At 38.0% G+C, this 15,258-nt stretch overlaps 2 protein-coding genes across 2 annotated transcripts in view; one reads left to right on the top strand and one right to left on the bottom strand.

Annotated features, from left to right (window-relative positions):
- Positions 1-15,258, bottom strand: part of LOC309663532 (cyclin-Y-like protein 1) — a 33,820-nt gene that overhangs the window by 13,838 nt on the left and 4,724 nt on the right. Inside the window, exons 2-3 of the mRNA XM_082478880.1 lie at positions 10,547-10,621; positions 8,627-8,661 (exon numbers count right to left, since the gene is read on the bottom strand). Of these exons, the coding sequence (XP_082335006.1) occupies positions 8,627-8,661; positions 10,547-10,621 (110 nt within the window). The remainder of the gene's footprint in view (positions 1-8,626; positions 8,662-10,546; positions 10,622-15,258) is intronic.
- On the top strand, positions 4,945-5,807 carry LOC309663531 (10 kDa heat shock protein, mitochondrial). The gene has a single exon (XM_082478879.1). It carries the CDS (start codon positions 5,377-5,379, stop codon positions 5,683-5,685), a length of 309 nt encoding a protein of 102 aa, XP_082335005.1. The 5' UTR covers positions 4,945-5,376; the 3' UTR covers positions 5,686-5,807.

The following is a 15,258-nucleotide window of genomic DNA, read 5'->3' as shown; positions in this document are numbered from 1 at the left end:
ACCTAAGGTCCCACTAATTATCAGAAGCAGTTCTCTTTCTCCTGCCCTCTAACCAAATAGTGGCTCCCAAGCTCAGCTGCACACTGGGATCATCTGAGAAGCTTTAAAAACTGCCTGGCTTCTGCTTCAAGATGTTCTGATTTAACCGGCACTGGGTATGACTTGGGCATCAGGACTGTTTTTAAAGATCCCCAGATGACTGCAGCGTGCAGCAAAGTTTAGGGATGAATGAGTTAGGGTTAAGATCGGAGAATCACTCGGGATGCTTTTGTCCATATAATCATGCTTCACATCATTCCCCATCTTGTCAACAGGTGTGTGTGCGTGGGTGAGAGAGAGACAGACAGACAGACAGACACACAGACACTGTGTCTTGGAGGCGGGGGCAGGCGGGTGGACTTTGTGCATCCAGAAACATATATCTTGAAAAGTTGCATAAGTGATTCTAATAAGGCTCACCTACCCCACTGAGAACAGCTACCCCACTGAAAACTAACCCCATGATAAACATTTTCAAAATCATTCCTAAAAGCCAATTGGCCCTATTAATTTTCTCAGTAAACCTTTATTTCACCAATAATGAATGTGATGAATGATCATTTCTAAAACTTCATGAGAGCAAATTAAAATTTACTGTACTTCCAAAAATTAGACTAGGTCGGGAAAAAAAAGGATGAAACCTTCTTGTCTGAGCAAGGTAAATCTTTTTTTTTTTTTTTAATTTTATTTAATTTTACTTAATTTGGGATGCATGGGGTCTTTGTTACTGCGCGCGGGCTTTCTCTAGTTGCCAAGAGCGGGGGCTGCTCTTTGTCGTGGTGCGCGGCCTTCTCACTGTGGTGGCTTCTCTTGTTGCACGGCACGGGCTCTAGGTGCGTGGGCTTCAGTAGTTGCACACGGGCTCAGTAGTTGTGGCTCGCGGGCTCTACGGCACAGGCTCAGTAGTTGTGGCGCACGGGTTTAATTGCTCTGCGGCATGTGGGATCTTCCCAGACCAGGGCTCGAACCTGTGTCACCTGCGTTGGCAGGCAGATTCTTAAACCACTACACCACCAGGGAAGTCCCTGAGCAAGGTTTACTTTCAAAGTACTTTTGAATTATATACTGGACATCAGACTCTTTTGAATTCAAAAGAAGCTGCGACTCTAGCCAAAGTAGAGTGGTTTTTGTACCCACAGATTCAGTGTCTTGGCTGAAGAAAAACATTGAGTGATTATGTGATAAGTGCCCAAACTCAGGACTTTAGAGATGGGGCTCAGTTTTTGCTGAAACATGACTTGACTGCAACTATTATTGTAAGCAAGAGAGGAAAGTTACATTATTATGACTGTGAACTTGCTGTCTTTAATTAAAGTAGAAGTTACTGAGAATTTAAATAGCTAAAAAAAAAGCTGGCACATTAAAAACCAATTAAAAATACAATTAGCTTATAAAATTAAGACAACAAATAAAATTAAGGATAAGGACATTAATATTTTCAAATAGCATTTCCCAAACTGTGTTCTGGAAAATCAACATTCATATCCTAAGGAGATGTTAATGTTTCGTGGACAACCGCGAGGGAGGAGGCAAGAAGCTCTGCATCCCGTTTGGTTTTTTTCTCTTAAATAAGCTTGAAAGGTTCATCATTAGGGTGTTTTGAAAGTGCATCTCCAATTGTGGACTATGAGGTGCTCCCAGAAATTAAAGAATAGTTTCCATCATCATGACACTGTTCGTGTCTCCTTAAGTATAAGCCTGACCACAGCCATGTTTCCGAAACCTCACCTCTTTTATTGTTCTCTGCTGTGAGTGATACAGTGTGTTGGAGATATATATATATAAACAAAACTTAAATGTGTCTATTAAGTTAAAACCTCAGTTGAACAAATTTCATCTACAAAGAAATTAAGCTTGAGTGTGTATTTCTTAAGACTGGTTTGATATATTCTCCCCCTCTTTGGGGGACAGGAAGGAGAAGTAAAATTTCATACAGAAAGAGTGCAGGAAAAAAAAAAAAGCACAGTGGGATAAATCTGACAAACTCCAATTAAATTTAAATGCAGATTCGCTTTGGTGCCAGCAGGGGACAAGCTGTTCCTTCTTCTAAGAGCAGCTTCCAAAGTAGTGCACGTTGTTTGAGGACTACAACTCATACAGTAATAATTGTCTCTAGAAACAGCCAATCAAAAGCACCTCTCTTTCTCACTGTGTTCAACAATGGCTTAGCAACAGAAACGCGTCAAATAAAGATTTATACTTTTTCTGGGATTTCTTATTTGCTAACTGGCTTTCCCTTCTATCATGCGCTCTAAGATTAAAATGGAAACTGAAAATTCATATTTAGGTCCTTGAAATCAATCTATAGTTGACACCAGTTTTTTAACCTGATCACTGAAAAGGACAATTCAAATGAATGAACTTATGTATGGCTAGGATGCTTTTAGCGATAAGGGGGTCTGTCACTCAGCCCTTGGCAACCTACTTGTACTCACCATTTTACTGTGGTTCTAAGATTAGGCTGGCTGACCGTGCTGTCATCTAGAAATATTGTTGAGCATGAGCTATACTTTTTAGTAAGCTGCCCTGGAGATACCTGAAGGGGAAGGGAAATAGAAGAAAATGTCACAGTAAGTTAAACCTATCAAGTGTGTGTTTTTCCTCGGTTAAAATGTCAAACGATAAAGCATTAAGATTTTTCTTACACTCCATGAACTGCCTGAGTGTGATATCATGTGCAGCTCTATGGGAAACCTCTATACTCTGACTTCCACAGACGAGCTTTGAGAAATGGGTTCTAAAATGCTGCCTTGATATAGTACCTATAATCAAACCTGGCAAGCACCTATTATAAATTACCTTTATAATAATGTAAAAAGTTTAGAATAAGATTTCAGGGTTTTTTCCTTAAGCAATGAAATGCAGCTGAGATTTCCTATTTCTATTCAGTTACTACAATAAAACGTAATGCTTTATGTAATACCGATGTAGGAGCATTTCACTGCAGTAAATGAACACCAATAATAAATGTTCAGGAGACAGTGTGACGAAACAAACGTTTTCCAATCAGAGGCTGGGCATGCCAGGGCTGCTCTATCACTAAAAAGCTGGGGGCCATAAGTCTCTCTGGGCCTCAATTTCCTTATCTGGAGGACAAAAAGGTACTGCTTAAAGATTCTCTCGCATCCAAAAAAAACGGATAAAACAACTCTGAGAATTTAACTTCTCACTTCATGTTTAAGTAAGACTGCCATTACATTACTCAAGTGAGAACCTCAGAGAATACTTGCCATTCATTTCAAAATTGTACTAGTTCTGTTCTACGTGTTATTTGACACTCCTGCCTCACCCATGCTGCTCTCTGCCTGCAATGCCTTTTTCTTCCTCCTGTCCCAGCAAGCTTGACCCCATCTGCCTCTAGGATCCCTTTGCCAGCAGGCACACCACAAAACTTCTCACTTTCTGCACACTCACACATCTAATTTACCAACTGTTCCATGGTCTCAGCTGCTTGCATAGTACCACCCTCTTAAGTAAACAAGCTTCTCCAGGTTAGGAAGATTCTTCTCCTACCTCCAGCTACTGAGCACAGAATCTGGGACAAATTAGGATTCGACAAGTGTTTGAGAAATTATTTAAGATCAGTTACAACTGGAGGTAAATCTTACTAAAGGTACAAATTCGTGAGAATTTATCTACAGTGGTGTTGGATAGGTGACAAAGAACTTTTTGAGACCCTCTAGAGAATGAACTATCTTTAAAACACTTTAGAAGTATCCATTTATTTGTGAAGAGCCCATGAACACGGCAATAGTCAAATACTAAAATGGCCTAAACTATGTTAGGACAACTCTCTTCCTTAAAGTAAGGCCAATAACCAAATCCCAATCACTGAAAGCCACTGGAAGGAAGAGTAGCATTCTTTAATACCACAGAATACGAACAATTTTAAAGCTGGGTTTTGGTTTTGGTTTTTGTTTGTTTACTAATTCAGATGAGCCTTCCTTCCTCCTATTCATATAAAATAGTTTTCACCATGCTGTCACACTCTCCCATCAATGTCCTCCACAAATACATGAAAGGTGAGGCAGGGAGAAAATCTAGTTGATGCTTTTTAAAATACAGAGCATTTAAATAAAAATTGCCAGTATCCAATAATCAGAAATATCCAAATGGCATATATAAAACACCATTTTGCTTGTTTCAGATGCTTTATGCAAAGCCACTTATTCCTTATTAACAAAAAGTTCTAGATGTAACATATTTGAAACAGTATCACTATTTGGAAGACTAATTTCTCCTTCAAGCTAGAAATGTTTTAAACTAAAACTCTGATATGGTCCTTAAGCTATTTGGTTAATGTGTAATTTTAGAATCTCAAAAAACAGATACAGCATGAAAAATGAAAATTCACTCATTCAAATACTTTGATTCTAAACGAAGCAGGTTATCTTTTAAGGTCACTACTATTAGGGTATAATATGACATACACTACACGTAATAAAAGTCAATTCTGACCAAAAATCTATATATATGAGGGGAATAAAAATAGTAAGGAAATGTACCAAAATATAGACTAGTTGGTAGAGCTTTGGGTGCTATTTATCCTGTTTTCCTCTATTAAAAACTTTTTTTTCTATTATGAATGTATATTGATTTGTCTTTGGAAATATTACTGCTAAAACATTTAAAATTTTTAATTAGATGTGCTCTATAATCCTATGGGGGCTCATTTAAGTTGTATCAGCAACTTACAGTCTACTGGCTCGATCCTACAAAAGAAACACTTCCACAGGCCTACTCCTGAAACTATTCAAACTTTCCAGCATCTAGTGTTCACTAAAGGATGGCAGAATTGAAGCCTCTGAGCAAAGCCTAGATATGTTAGCTGCCAGCAGATTACTTTCCTCTCATCTTGCTTGAAAATTTAAGATAACTGTCCCTTATGATTAAAGCTTTACCATTGCTGGCTCACAACCTCAATAAACTGCACTGACACACATAAGGGTATAAAATGCAAATACAAAAAAAAAAAAAAACAAGTAGCAAAAAACACTACTGACAGTTTAATGTTCATAGGTATTATTTCAATTGGTCACTGAAGAAGAGTATTTATCTTCATTCAGCACTAAGGACAAAATACATGGACTTTTACAATCTTTATAAGGGGAAAGGTTGCTTAGTAGACTGCAGGTTTAATGGTGAAGACTAGAAAATAATCATACCTAGGAGGCTAGTAAGTAACAACCCTCAAAGCTTATCATTAAAGGTCAAGTACCTGTTGAAATCCTGCCCCCACCCAATGACTCTTCCCATTGTGCCTACTGCCTCTGATTTTAACCCATTAAAAGAATAAAGCTGGAGAGAGCGAGAGTACGAAGTGCGGCAACCCGAGTCATGGCAGGACAGGCATTTAGAAAGTTTCTTCCCCTCTTTGACCGAGTATTAGTTGAAAGAAGTGCACCCGAAGTTGTAACCAAAGGAGGCATTATGCTTCCAGAAAAATCGCAAGGAAAAGTATTGCAAGCAATGGTAGTAGCTGTTGGATCAGGCTCTAAAGGAAAGGGTGGAGAGATTCAACCAGTTAGTGTGAAAGTTGGAGATAAAGTTCTTCTCCCAGAATATGGAGGCACCAAAGTAGTTCTAGATGACAAGGATTATTTCTTATTTAGAGATGGTGACATTCTTGGAAAATATGTCGACTAAAATAAGTCACTATTGAAATGGCATCACGTGAAGCTGCCCGTTCCCCCAATGGCATCACGTGAAGCTGCCACTGAAGTTCTGAAATCTTTCATCCTGTAAATAATTTCCGTGTTTCTTTTATAATAAAGTAATGATATCCAAACTAATGATATTCATTGTCTCTGAAATTTCGTTTTCTCTGTATTGATTTAAACATTCCCAAATAAAAGTATATAAATGAAAAAAAAAAAAAAAGAGAGAGAGAATAAAGCTGAAGTTCACTTTTTTCTTCCCCCTTTTCACAAGTTTTGGATACGTTTATTAAGAATCAATGACTTTCACTGAAAAGTCTGTAATACTCCATCTATGTTGCACATTAATGGACAATAGGGTAGGGTGAGTGGTTTGAATAGAATTCATACTCAAGGCCTTAGTAGAAAAGTATAATATTCTAATTATAGGTATAATCAAAAATATTGTCTGAATTAATATCGTTAATTATATTGCATTAAACTTCAAACTCAGAACCTATATTCAAAGAATAAATCTAAGTTTGAGTAGACTGACCACAAATCTATTTCCTCTCCCCCTTCTTTCAGATATCATCTCATTAGAATTAAAGGCATTTTTTAAAAAAGCTATACATAAGACAGGATAAACAGCAGATGATTTTTAATGTTTGAAAGGTGAAAAGACTAGATAAAGGAGTGGTAACTGACATGGCAGAACAGAGGAAGCACAACCTTGGTACCTACAGAGGCTGACTAGGACAGGAACAAGAAAACCAGTTTGTCTTACAGAACCCAAGGCAGGCTCAGAGTTCAGAGGCGTGGTCCCCAAATCCTTGCAGTGAGGCCCATCAGTTAACGAGTTGTCCAAGTGATGCTTCCAATTAGATCTTAACAGACAGCCAAGGACCATCACACGTTTGAGGGAAGCCCCCAACAAGTAAGAGATCAAAACAGGAAGAAGGAATGGGACTTCCCTGGTGGCGCAGTGGTTAAGAATCCGCCTGCCAATGCAGGGGACACGGGTTCGAGCCCTGGCCCAGAAAGATCCCACATACCACAGAGCAACTGAGCCCATGCGCCACAACTACTGAGCCTGCGCTCTAGAGCCCATGAGCCGCAACTACTGAAGCCCGCACGCCCTAGAGCCTGTGCTCCGCAACAAGAGAAGCCACTGCAATGAGAAGCCCACGCACCCAACAAAGAGTAGGCCCAGCTCACCGCAACCAGAGAAAGCCCACGTGCAGAAACCAAGACCCAATGCAGCCAAAAAATAAATAAATAAAATAAAATATAAGGACGCTTTAAAAAAAAACAAAACAAAACGGGAAGAAGGAATTGATGGGAGTGATAAAAACTCAGGAGCAAATGAAAACTTGAAATTGCATCAGTGAAAAAAAGAATGACAGGATATAAGAGAACTCTATAAATTGAAAATAAGGTAGACAAAACAATATATTCAATAGAAGGATTAGAGCACAGTCAAGGAAATCTCCAGGAAGCAGGACAAAAAGACAAAATGCAAAGCAGGAGGGGAAAAAAGTTAGCGATCTGGTAAGTCTAAGACTTCCAACATCTGAATAATAGGAACCTGGAAGAAAAAAACAGAATATCAAAGAAACACACCAAAAAGGTCTATACCAAACCAAATTATGAAATTTCAAAATCCCAGGGAGAGGGAAGGTACTAAAAGGTTCCCGAGAAGGAAGGGATGGGGGAAAATGACTAAAATCGGTCATGTACAATGTACCATACAATGTCAACAGGTTTAAGAGCAACAGTGTAAATGAGAAGATGAGAGGGAAATGTCTTTAGAACGGCAAAAATTAGTTTCAACTGAGAATTCTATACTTTATCAAATAGAAGGAGTTTCAGAGAGGCTAGATCTCTCTAAACTTTCTGCCCATGTGCCCTTTTCCCAGGAAAATGTGCTCCAGTAAAACAAGGAAGTATAACAAGACAAGAGGGAAACAGAATCTAGGACATAGGGGATCCAACATAAGAGAGCAGAGTTATGTGAGATCCCAGATGACTTCACACAGATATCCCAGGAAAAGAGGCATAGAGCAGGCCTAGGGGAACACTAGTCTATATGGGAGTAGGAAGACAAAAGATTGGGGCAAAGTGTCTCCAAGAAAAAAATGGAACAGATGTGGCTTAGTAGACGGAAAATAGTTTTCATAGGCATGTGACAAATGTTAAAACATTTGGGGAAAAAAATAGCTGTTAGAAAACAGGCAAGTGAATATAGTCAGGAAATTAATTCCACAGAAAAAATGAAGAATGTGAAAGCAGGGAGACCGGGCAGGGAGCTACTTACTGCATTTGGCTGTGTGAGATCACGTTGGCTAGGAAAAGGGGGATTGGGTTATCCTAGAGAAGTGCAGAAGTGCTCCAATTTCATTAATATTTAAGAAAAAGAATGAAGGGTGTACAAGGAGGAGGCACAGTCAGAGAACTCTATGGCTCAGCAATGCACAATATTTGCAGAGTCGTAGTAATGTAAACATTGATTCTGATTTAATAAAAACTGATACATGTTGAGGGAACACAGGGAGGGAAATAACGTCATGGTGGAGCGAAGAAGCTCAGCTTTCACCTGCTATGACAAGAAGTCAATGGACAGTGCTAAAAATTAACTTACCTGTTATACTTTTATTACTTTGGTTAAAAAATAAGATCAAAAAAATAAGGCAAAAGAATTTAAGGCAGATCTTTATACTACAACCGTATTAGTGAAATTTAACGGAAATGTCAGAACCCTTAAAAAATGGGCACTACTAAGTCAAAGACTTTCCTGAATCCATTTGATAATTAGGAAAATAGAGATTTAGAAAATCTACAAAAAAGAGGTCCATGCTAACAGTATTGGATCCATCATATTTTTAGGAATCATGGCAGACATATTTTTAATTCAAACTATTAATTTCTTAACTTTTCAACTGTTTACTTACATGGTTGAAATGGTTGCTCCTCCTCTTTTCCCGCACTAAGAATAAAAAAAATTAACTGATGAATTCTGATACAAATGCCATAGAAAAATAAAAGTAGTCACTAATTATCTGATGGATTACCAATAACACAATGAGATAAAATTCCATTCTATTTTTTAAAATAATTTCCAACAAAATATATAATTTAAATCACCCAGCAAGATGAGTCCGATAAATAAAATCTAAAAACTTACTTTCACTTTTTTGACCTAATAGATATTCTGTATTAGGTACAAATAAAAGACTCCCCATTTACAAAAGAAAAGGACAAAGCAAATTAGGCCAGGTGAGAAACTTAGCTAATAAAAAAATGTACCTGCTGCATAGCTGAACTACTAGCCAGGAGTATTTTCTAAGTCTTCATTTACACACAGCTTACTTTAATTACCACAATCTACAGATGACAACTCTACGAACCAGTTTCTGGCCAGGCACTCATCTCCGAACGCACCAGGATCTCTGGAAGCATCCTGAACCACTTAATGGTAACCTACTCAAATACCTTACTGAAAAAATACACAACTGGAAAGTAACCTATGTTAAACGTAAATTTTAAAATGAGTGTGCTGACCTAAATGAACATATCTACAGCACACAAAATGGTTTTGCTCCAACAAAGGCCAAAAGAATAAAAGCCTGAAGAGGGTCTTAGGCCACACTCTTGCTCACATTGCCTCCTTTAACTCCAGACAGGCATCACAGGCACGGATTCCTTAAGGCTGAAGAGAGAGACAGGCATGGGACAGCTTTTCTTTTACTGTCTCCAGAGCCCCTCTACATGTGAGCAGCTCATGGCTCTGGAAGAAACTGAGAAATAGAGCAATCCTAACCAGAAAGGAGTGGCTCAAGTACACACACTAGAAAAATGCAAGTTAGAAACCCCAGGAGCTTCCAGGTTGGTGAGCATGTAGTACCCTTGCAGAGGGCATCAAAGCTCTGTGCCCTGTCCCCATGCCTGGCCCTATGCATCTCTTCCATCTGGCTGTTCCTGAGTTATATCCTTTTATAAAAACCAGTGATCTAACGGAAAAAAACAAAAAGCGAAACAACAACAACAAAAAACCAAACCTCCGTTTTTTATTGTGCTGCATCACTTTAAATATTATGGAATGTTCACTTCTTGTATTCCTGCTCTCGTAATCAACTGAAAAACTTGGTCACGTATGGCTTTTTAGCAAATAAACTAGGATTTAACATAACATTCAGGAAGACAAGCAGGCAAGCAGGAGTGCAAAAAATTCTACGGTTCTGATTCTCATCTTAAAACAAGGAGGACACAGGAAATTTATATGAGTTTCACATGCTGAGGATAATCTTCTGGAAAACCCCATATGGCATGTTGCTCTTATTACCCTGGCACAGCACTACATTAGGATGAGAAAGTTTTGAATAGCTTAAAAGTTCTGAGTAGCATAAATCTGGATGTGAGATAGGCTCGTCTGGTTGAACACTGTGTAAAACAGGGCCAAAATCACAAGGCTCAATTCCCATATATAACAACTGATTTTTCTGCTTTGATCAAATGAAAACCTAACTGTGACCTAAACCCTATCATTTGTCTTTAACATATGTGCTCTTCGGAGTAAGGGGAAAAGGACAAAGTAGCATGGAGAAATAGACCACATCTAAATCATGTGGCCAGTTGACTATGTTGATAAAGAGGTGGCAAAATGTATAAACAGATAGTCTAAGTGTTCTCCTCCCTAAAACACTGACAACTAAAGGAAACTGTATCATCAATATATTAAAATAAGACAAGTGAATACATAAAAAAGTGAAACATTTAAACCACTGTAAGAGTTTTTCTAAATACCTCCTATAATACACAAAACAAAAACAGTTTTCACTCTTTTTCTCAGGGAAAAAAAAGCATTGCCTTACCATCTGTTTGAGATTTGCTCGGAAAAATGGTGCTTGCCCTTGGGTGGTCAGAAGGGTTTGGTTCCAAAGCTAAGTCTGTATAGGAAGAAGAGAAAAAGGTGTGGTGATTTAGTTGAGTAGAAAAATACATGATTTTAAAGATAGCTACACATTGATTGAAACCACTTATTAATAGTCTTGAGAAGAGCTTTTAGTAATGACAAAAAGGCAATTTTAGTAAAGGCACAATATAAAAATTCTATTGGGAAACAGCAAAATTGTAGAAACTCTCCATACATGTGGACTAAAACCATGGCTATGTCTTAGACTTCTTTAACTTGCACCTAAATAATCTATGCCATTTTTAGATGAATCATATATGTGACTCCCCTCCTATTTATCAATTAAAAATTCAGTCACCCTCTTTTAAAGCTGATATTACTAGCACATTCCAGGAACAGTCTCAAGAAGCAAGTTATGCTGTGGCCAACTACTGTCAGATACCAGCTCAATATATCAAATATGCCAAAACGAAGTGAGTTGCTTTTGGCAAATGTTCTTCAGACAATCAAATGGCTAATTCTAACTCCATTCAACAAATGAACTCATTTCATTGGCTGTGGTTTATCTGGGGGCTATTCATCATGGCAGATTTAAGAGGACTACATAAAAGTTCAATGTTCTAATCTAGAGGAACACTTCCATGAGAGTGATTTTTAACTTTGCCCTCTATTTCCAAAGCTAAACTCACTTCTTCATTCCACGCTGCATGATCAATTTGGGGCTTCAATAAGAGTACTTTCTGGAGCAGATCATAGGGCTACTAGAAAAAAATTTTGGCCATACCTACACGAAAAGGTGGGTCTGCCTGTAGCCCACCTTGCACCAAGGTGGGATAGCGTCTTCTATTTAGGCAGAAATACAAAACAAGCACAAGCTACCACATAGGATCGTAAGGTTGTTGTTTCAAACAAACAAACAAACATAAAAGCCCTATGACACTTCCTCAGCAAAGTCCATCTCAAACCATTTAACCAATCTTTTAAGAAACTGGACCAAGATTCAGATAAAGAGTAATGGTTAAGGCAATTATTTCCCAAACCACATAATAACTGATCTGTTTTTGAAAGATGGCTTTGATGGTCAAAGTGAAATACAAATATATCCCTGCCTCTTAGAGAATCCAAAGAATACACACATTGATATATTAAAAACTAATTAGTCTAGTAGTGAATTCTGTCTAACCCAGCATTTCACAAATGTATCTACCTAGAATCCCCTTTTCCCACCCAGAAAGAATGTGGCACGAACAGTAATTTTGGACTTCCCGTTTTAACAGGAATCTGAGCCATCCATTTTAATGTCATTGCCAGCACTAGTAATTTACAGAGCTAAACCAACTGCTTTGTTCTTCATGAAAATTCCTTCACTGAATTTGAAGTTTATCAAGCTGCTTTTGGAGAAAATATTCTATTCAACATTTTTATGTAAAAGACCCATACAATTATTTTAAAGTTTTTTTCTCCTACATATTTGAAAAATTAAGACAATGGGAAAATAAATTATTTCAGCTGTACACAAAATGGCAGGCAGAGACTTTCACAGCTGCCTCTAACCTATAGCTTCCGAAAGAATTCATGACTACTTACCTATACCAAAAAGAAAGTAAATAGACTACATTTGAATCTAAAAAATAAGCAGAAATGTTTGCAAAGTAGCTGTCTTATTTATCAGTGTCTATGGCATGGTAAAACTTAACAATTTTCAATGGAAGTCCAGGAAAATTAAGTGCCAGAATCAAAGAGAAGCAAGCTTTAACACACACACACACACACACACACACACACACACACACACACACACACACACACACACACCCGCCAAACCAAGATGTGCTACTACAGATCTAAATATAAAAGTCAAGAAGGCTGGGATAAAAGAAATGACAACATGCAAAAAAAAAAAAAAAGTAAACTGAGCCCAAGTGACCAGAAAAAAGCTGGCACTCTCCCTACTCTATCCTAGGGGGTTCAAAGGTAGGCACAGGACCCAGGACCGGCCAATCAATCACAGCTGTCCTGGGACGTCCCAAGAAAAGAGAAAGGCAGAACTGTACTCTAGGATCCTTAGCTAGTCTTGAGCTGCTGGACACTCCCCTTGCTATCATGAGGGGAAAGGCTTTTCAGGAGACATCAACAGAGGAGAGCAGAACTGAGGAGATCAATTAACTCCTGGGTCAAGTAGTGCTTAACTCTGTGATGTTCTTTTACCTTGCAACTGAAGGAGACCTGGTTAATCAGCAGTACTGATGATCACACTAAAGGTGGGGAAAGGTAAAAGTCACTTGCTCATTCCTTTAACAAATATCATGAACAAAAATCTGCATGAGACAAAACGATGCTCTGTTTAAAAATTACACACAACCATTCACAATCATTAACACACAATGATTCACAACCGTTACTTTTAGTTGCTTTTCTTATACGTTAAAAAAAGCTCTAATTAGTGTACAATTTATGTCTTCTTGTTACTAACAAGCGCTCTCCACCCCACTGTTGCATATTTATTGTTTAATGAATACACACTGGCCCATCAAGTGTTATTCCTATACTGGACTTAGCCAATCCCCTATTGCTGGGGATTGGTGCTTACAAAGTTCTATTCTTAAAATATTATGAGGAAAATCTTCATGCACATAGTTTTTTAAAATAATGGTTTTATCTCCGTAGCAAAGATCTTCGGAAGTGGAATGACTAAGCCAAAAGGTTAGATCACTTTCACGGCTCCATGTACAAAGCTAAATTGCTTCCTAAAGAAGGTGGGGGGCACATTAGGGTATAATGCTACCAATCATGACATTTTGAGTTCCTACCCTTGCTTTGGATACTTGAAAAAAAAAAAAAAATTCCTACTGATATGAATGAGGAACCTCACTGTAGATCTAATTTGTATTTCTTTTGATTACACAGTTTGACCATTTTCCCACAGTTATCAGTGTTATTTCCACTTTGGTGAGTTGGCCTATCATTTGAATGTACTGTAAACATCAGGGCCCTACTGCTGTCAGTTTGCATGAGGTTTTCAGAAAATATTAATCTTTTGTTTATAGCCTATATAACTAACAATTTTCTATATAACTTGCACTTTTTGCTAATGAAAAATACCACATCACTATCTTATAGAATGGACATGTGAGCCATTAGACAGTAAACTCATACATACACACAATATTTCTGCACTTCCCATGAACTATCTTCCCAAGAGCCTAAGGAGACTATGATAAAACCTACCACACTCTTCACTATCACAAAGGTAAGACTGCCAACTATTAAGCAAAGCTTTACCACCCACCATCCCTCTCATCCCTCTCCCCACCACATGCACACACAGTAATTTAGAGACTTCAGGAAATTACTGTGCATTCAGGAAATTACATGGATTCTTCCGAAAGTTATTTCTTTAGAAACCTCTAAGAATGTTTTACCCAGGAGAAATATTCTTGAGCTCATGATTAGGGGTTATGATTAAAACTGTATTTTAAGACCCATCATTTTTGTATTATCAATTTAAGTTGCAACTTATTTGACAGCATGATAGGTCGATGTAGAAAAAGTATGATTAAAGAAAAATTAAACTCGGTCTTAATGTAAACATTCCTCAGAGGAAACCTGTAAAACACCACCGACACTGAATACTGTTTTTCCTCCAATCTAAGATTCTACCAGTTGTTAAGATCCATCTCAATTGCAGTTGTTAAAAGTGTGAAAACATAGGCAACTTAGAACAAATGAAATGCATTACTGAAGGCTAAAAGTGTTAAAACTATGCTATCAAACTGTCGATAAATGATTTGTCCTTGTTAAAATATTAGAGGGAGAGGGAAGTGACCAAGAAAGCATCTGACAGAAGCAGCATATTTCAGAAAGCGATTAATATCGACATATTGATTTCAATATATTCCAAATAAACAGGAGATGTCAGCAGTTTCTGGGCCAACTGCTGAGCACCAGTTTACTTAACGGTAACCACTGCATTTACTGAATTGCCCTAGCATCCCTATACTGTGCAGTGTATTAGTTTTATGGCTCATAATACAAACATTACAATCTTTACAATTACCATGTAAACTGATGATTTCATCTCTGAGTCCACACTTTCCACCGCAGTCAGGGAGTTCCTGCCAGCCAGCCCTGAGCTGGGCTGCCTCACCAGCGGGTACACAGCAGGCTCCTGCACCTGCCAGGCTACTGCTCACCCAAGCCTTGATCCTGCTTTCCTAGCTTCTGACAATCCTGGCTTCCAAACTTCCCAGCTCTGGTTTCCAACTGCTTCTGTACCTGCCTCTACCCTGGTTCTCAGTTTTGCCTTATTTTAATCCTCAATCAGTGTTACAGTGATCATGACTGAGAGGTGACACATAGGTAAGTACACCTGGCTTTATATATTTCTAAAGAGTACTTTACTCAGTTTCTTGGACTTTTAAGAACCTTTCTGGGTTGCAAGTTACCTTCATTTCATTTCACATTACGCAGTGTTACTGTTTTAACTCTTAAGTTTTATTACTTTAATACACTAAAACAACAACAACAAAAAAGGCTGAGAAAAAAGGTAGTATTCCAAAGAAGCTCACATAATGTCAACAATAAATTCTGTTCCTATATGCCATGCATTTGGAATTTACAGTCCTACTCTCTATCAATACTCATTTTTAAAACCTTGGACAACTCAATTTA

Source organism: Balaenoptera physalus (assembly GCF_965194825.1).
Source record: "Balaenoptera physalus genome assembly, contig: SUPER_6_unloc_3, whole genome shotgun sequence".
Taxonomy (NCBI): domain Eukaryota; kingdom Metazoa; phylum Chordata; class Mammalia; order Artiodactyla; family Balaenopteridae; genus Balaenoptera; species Balaenoptera physalus.
The sequence above is the reverse complement of the archived record's forward strand: the minus strand, read 5'-3'. Positions and strand labels throughout refer to the sequence as shown.

Bases quoted from the DNA above. Each gene is read 5' to 3' on its own strand.
- LOC309663531 (XM_082478879.1), top strand. From the start codon at position 5,377: ATGGCAGGACAGGCATTTAGAAAGTTTCTTCCCCTCTTTGACCGAGTA.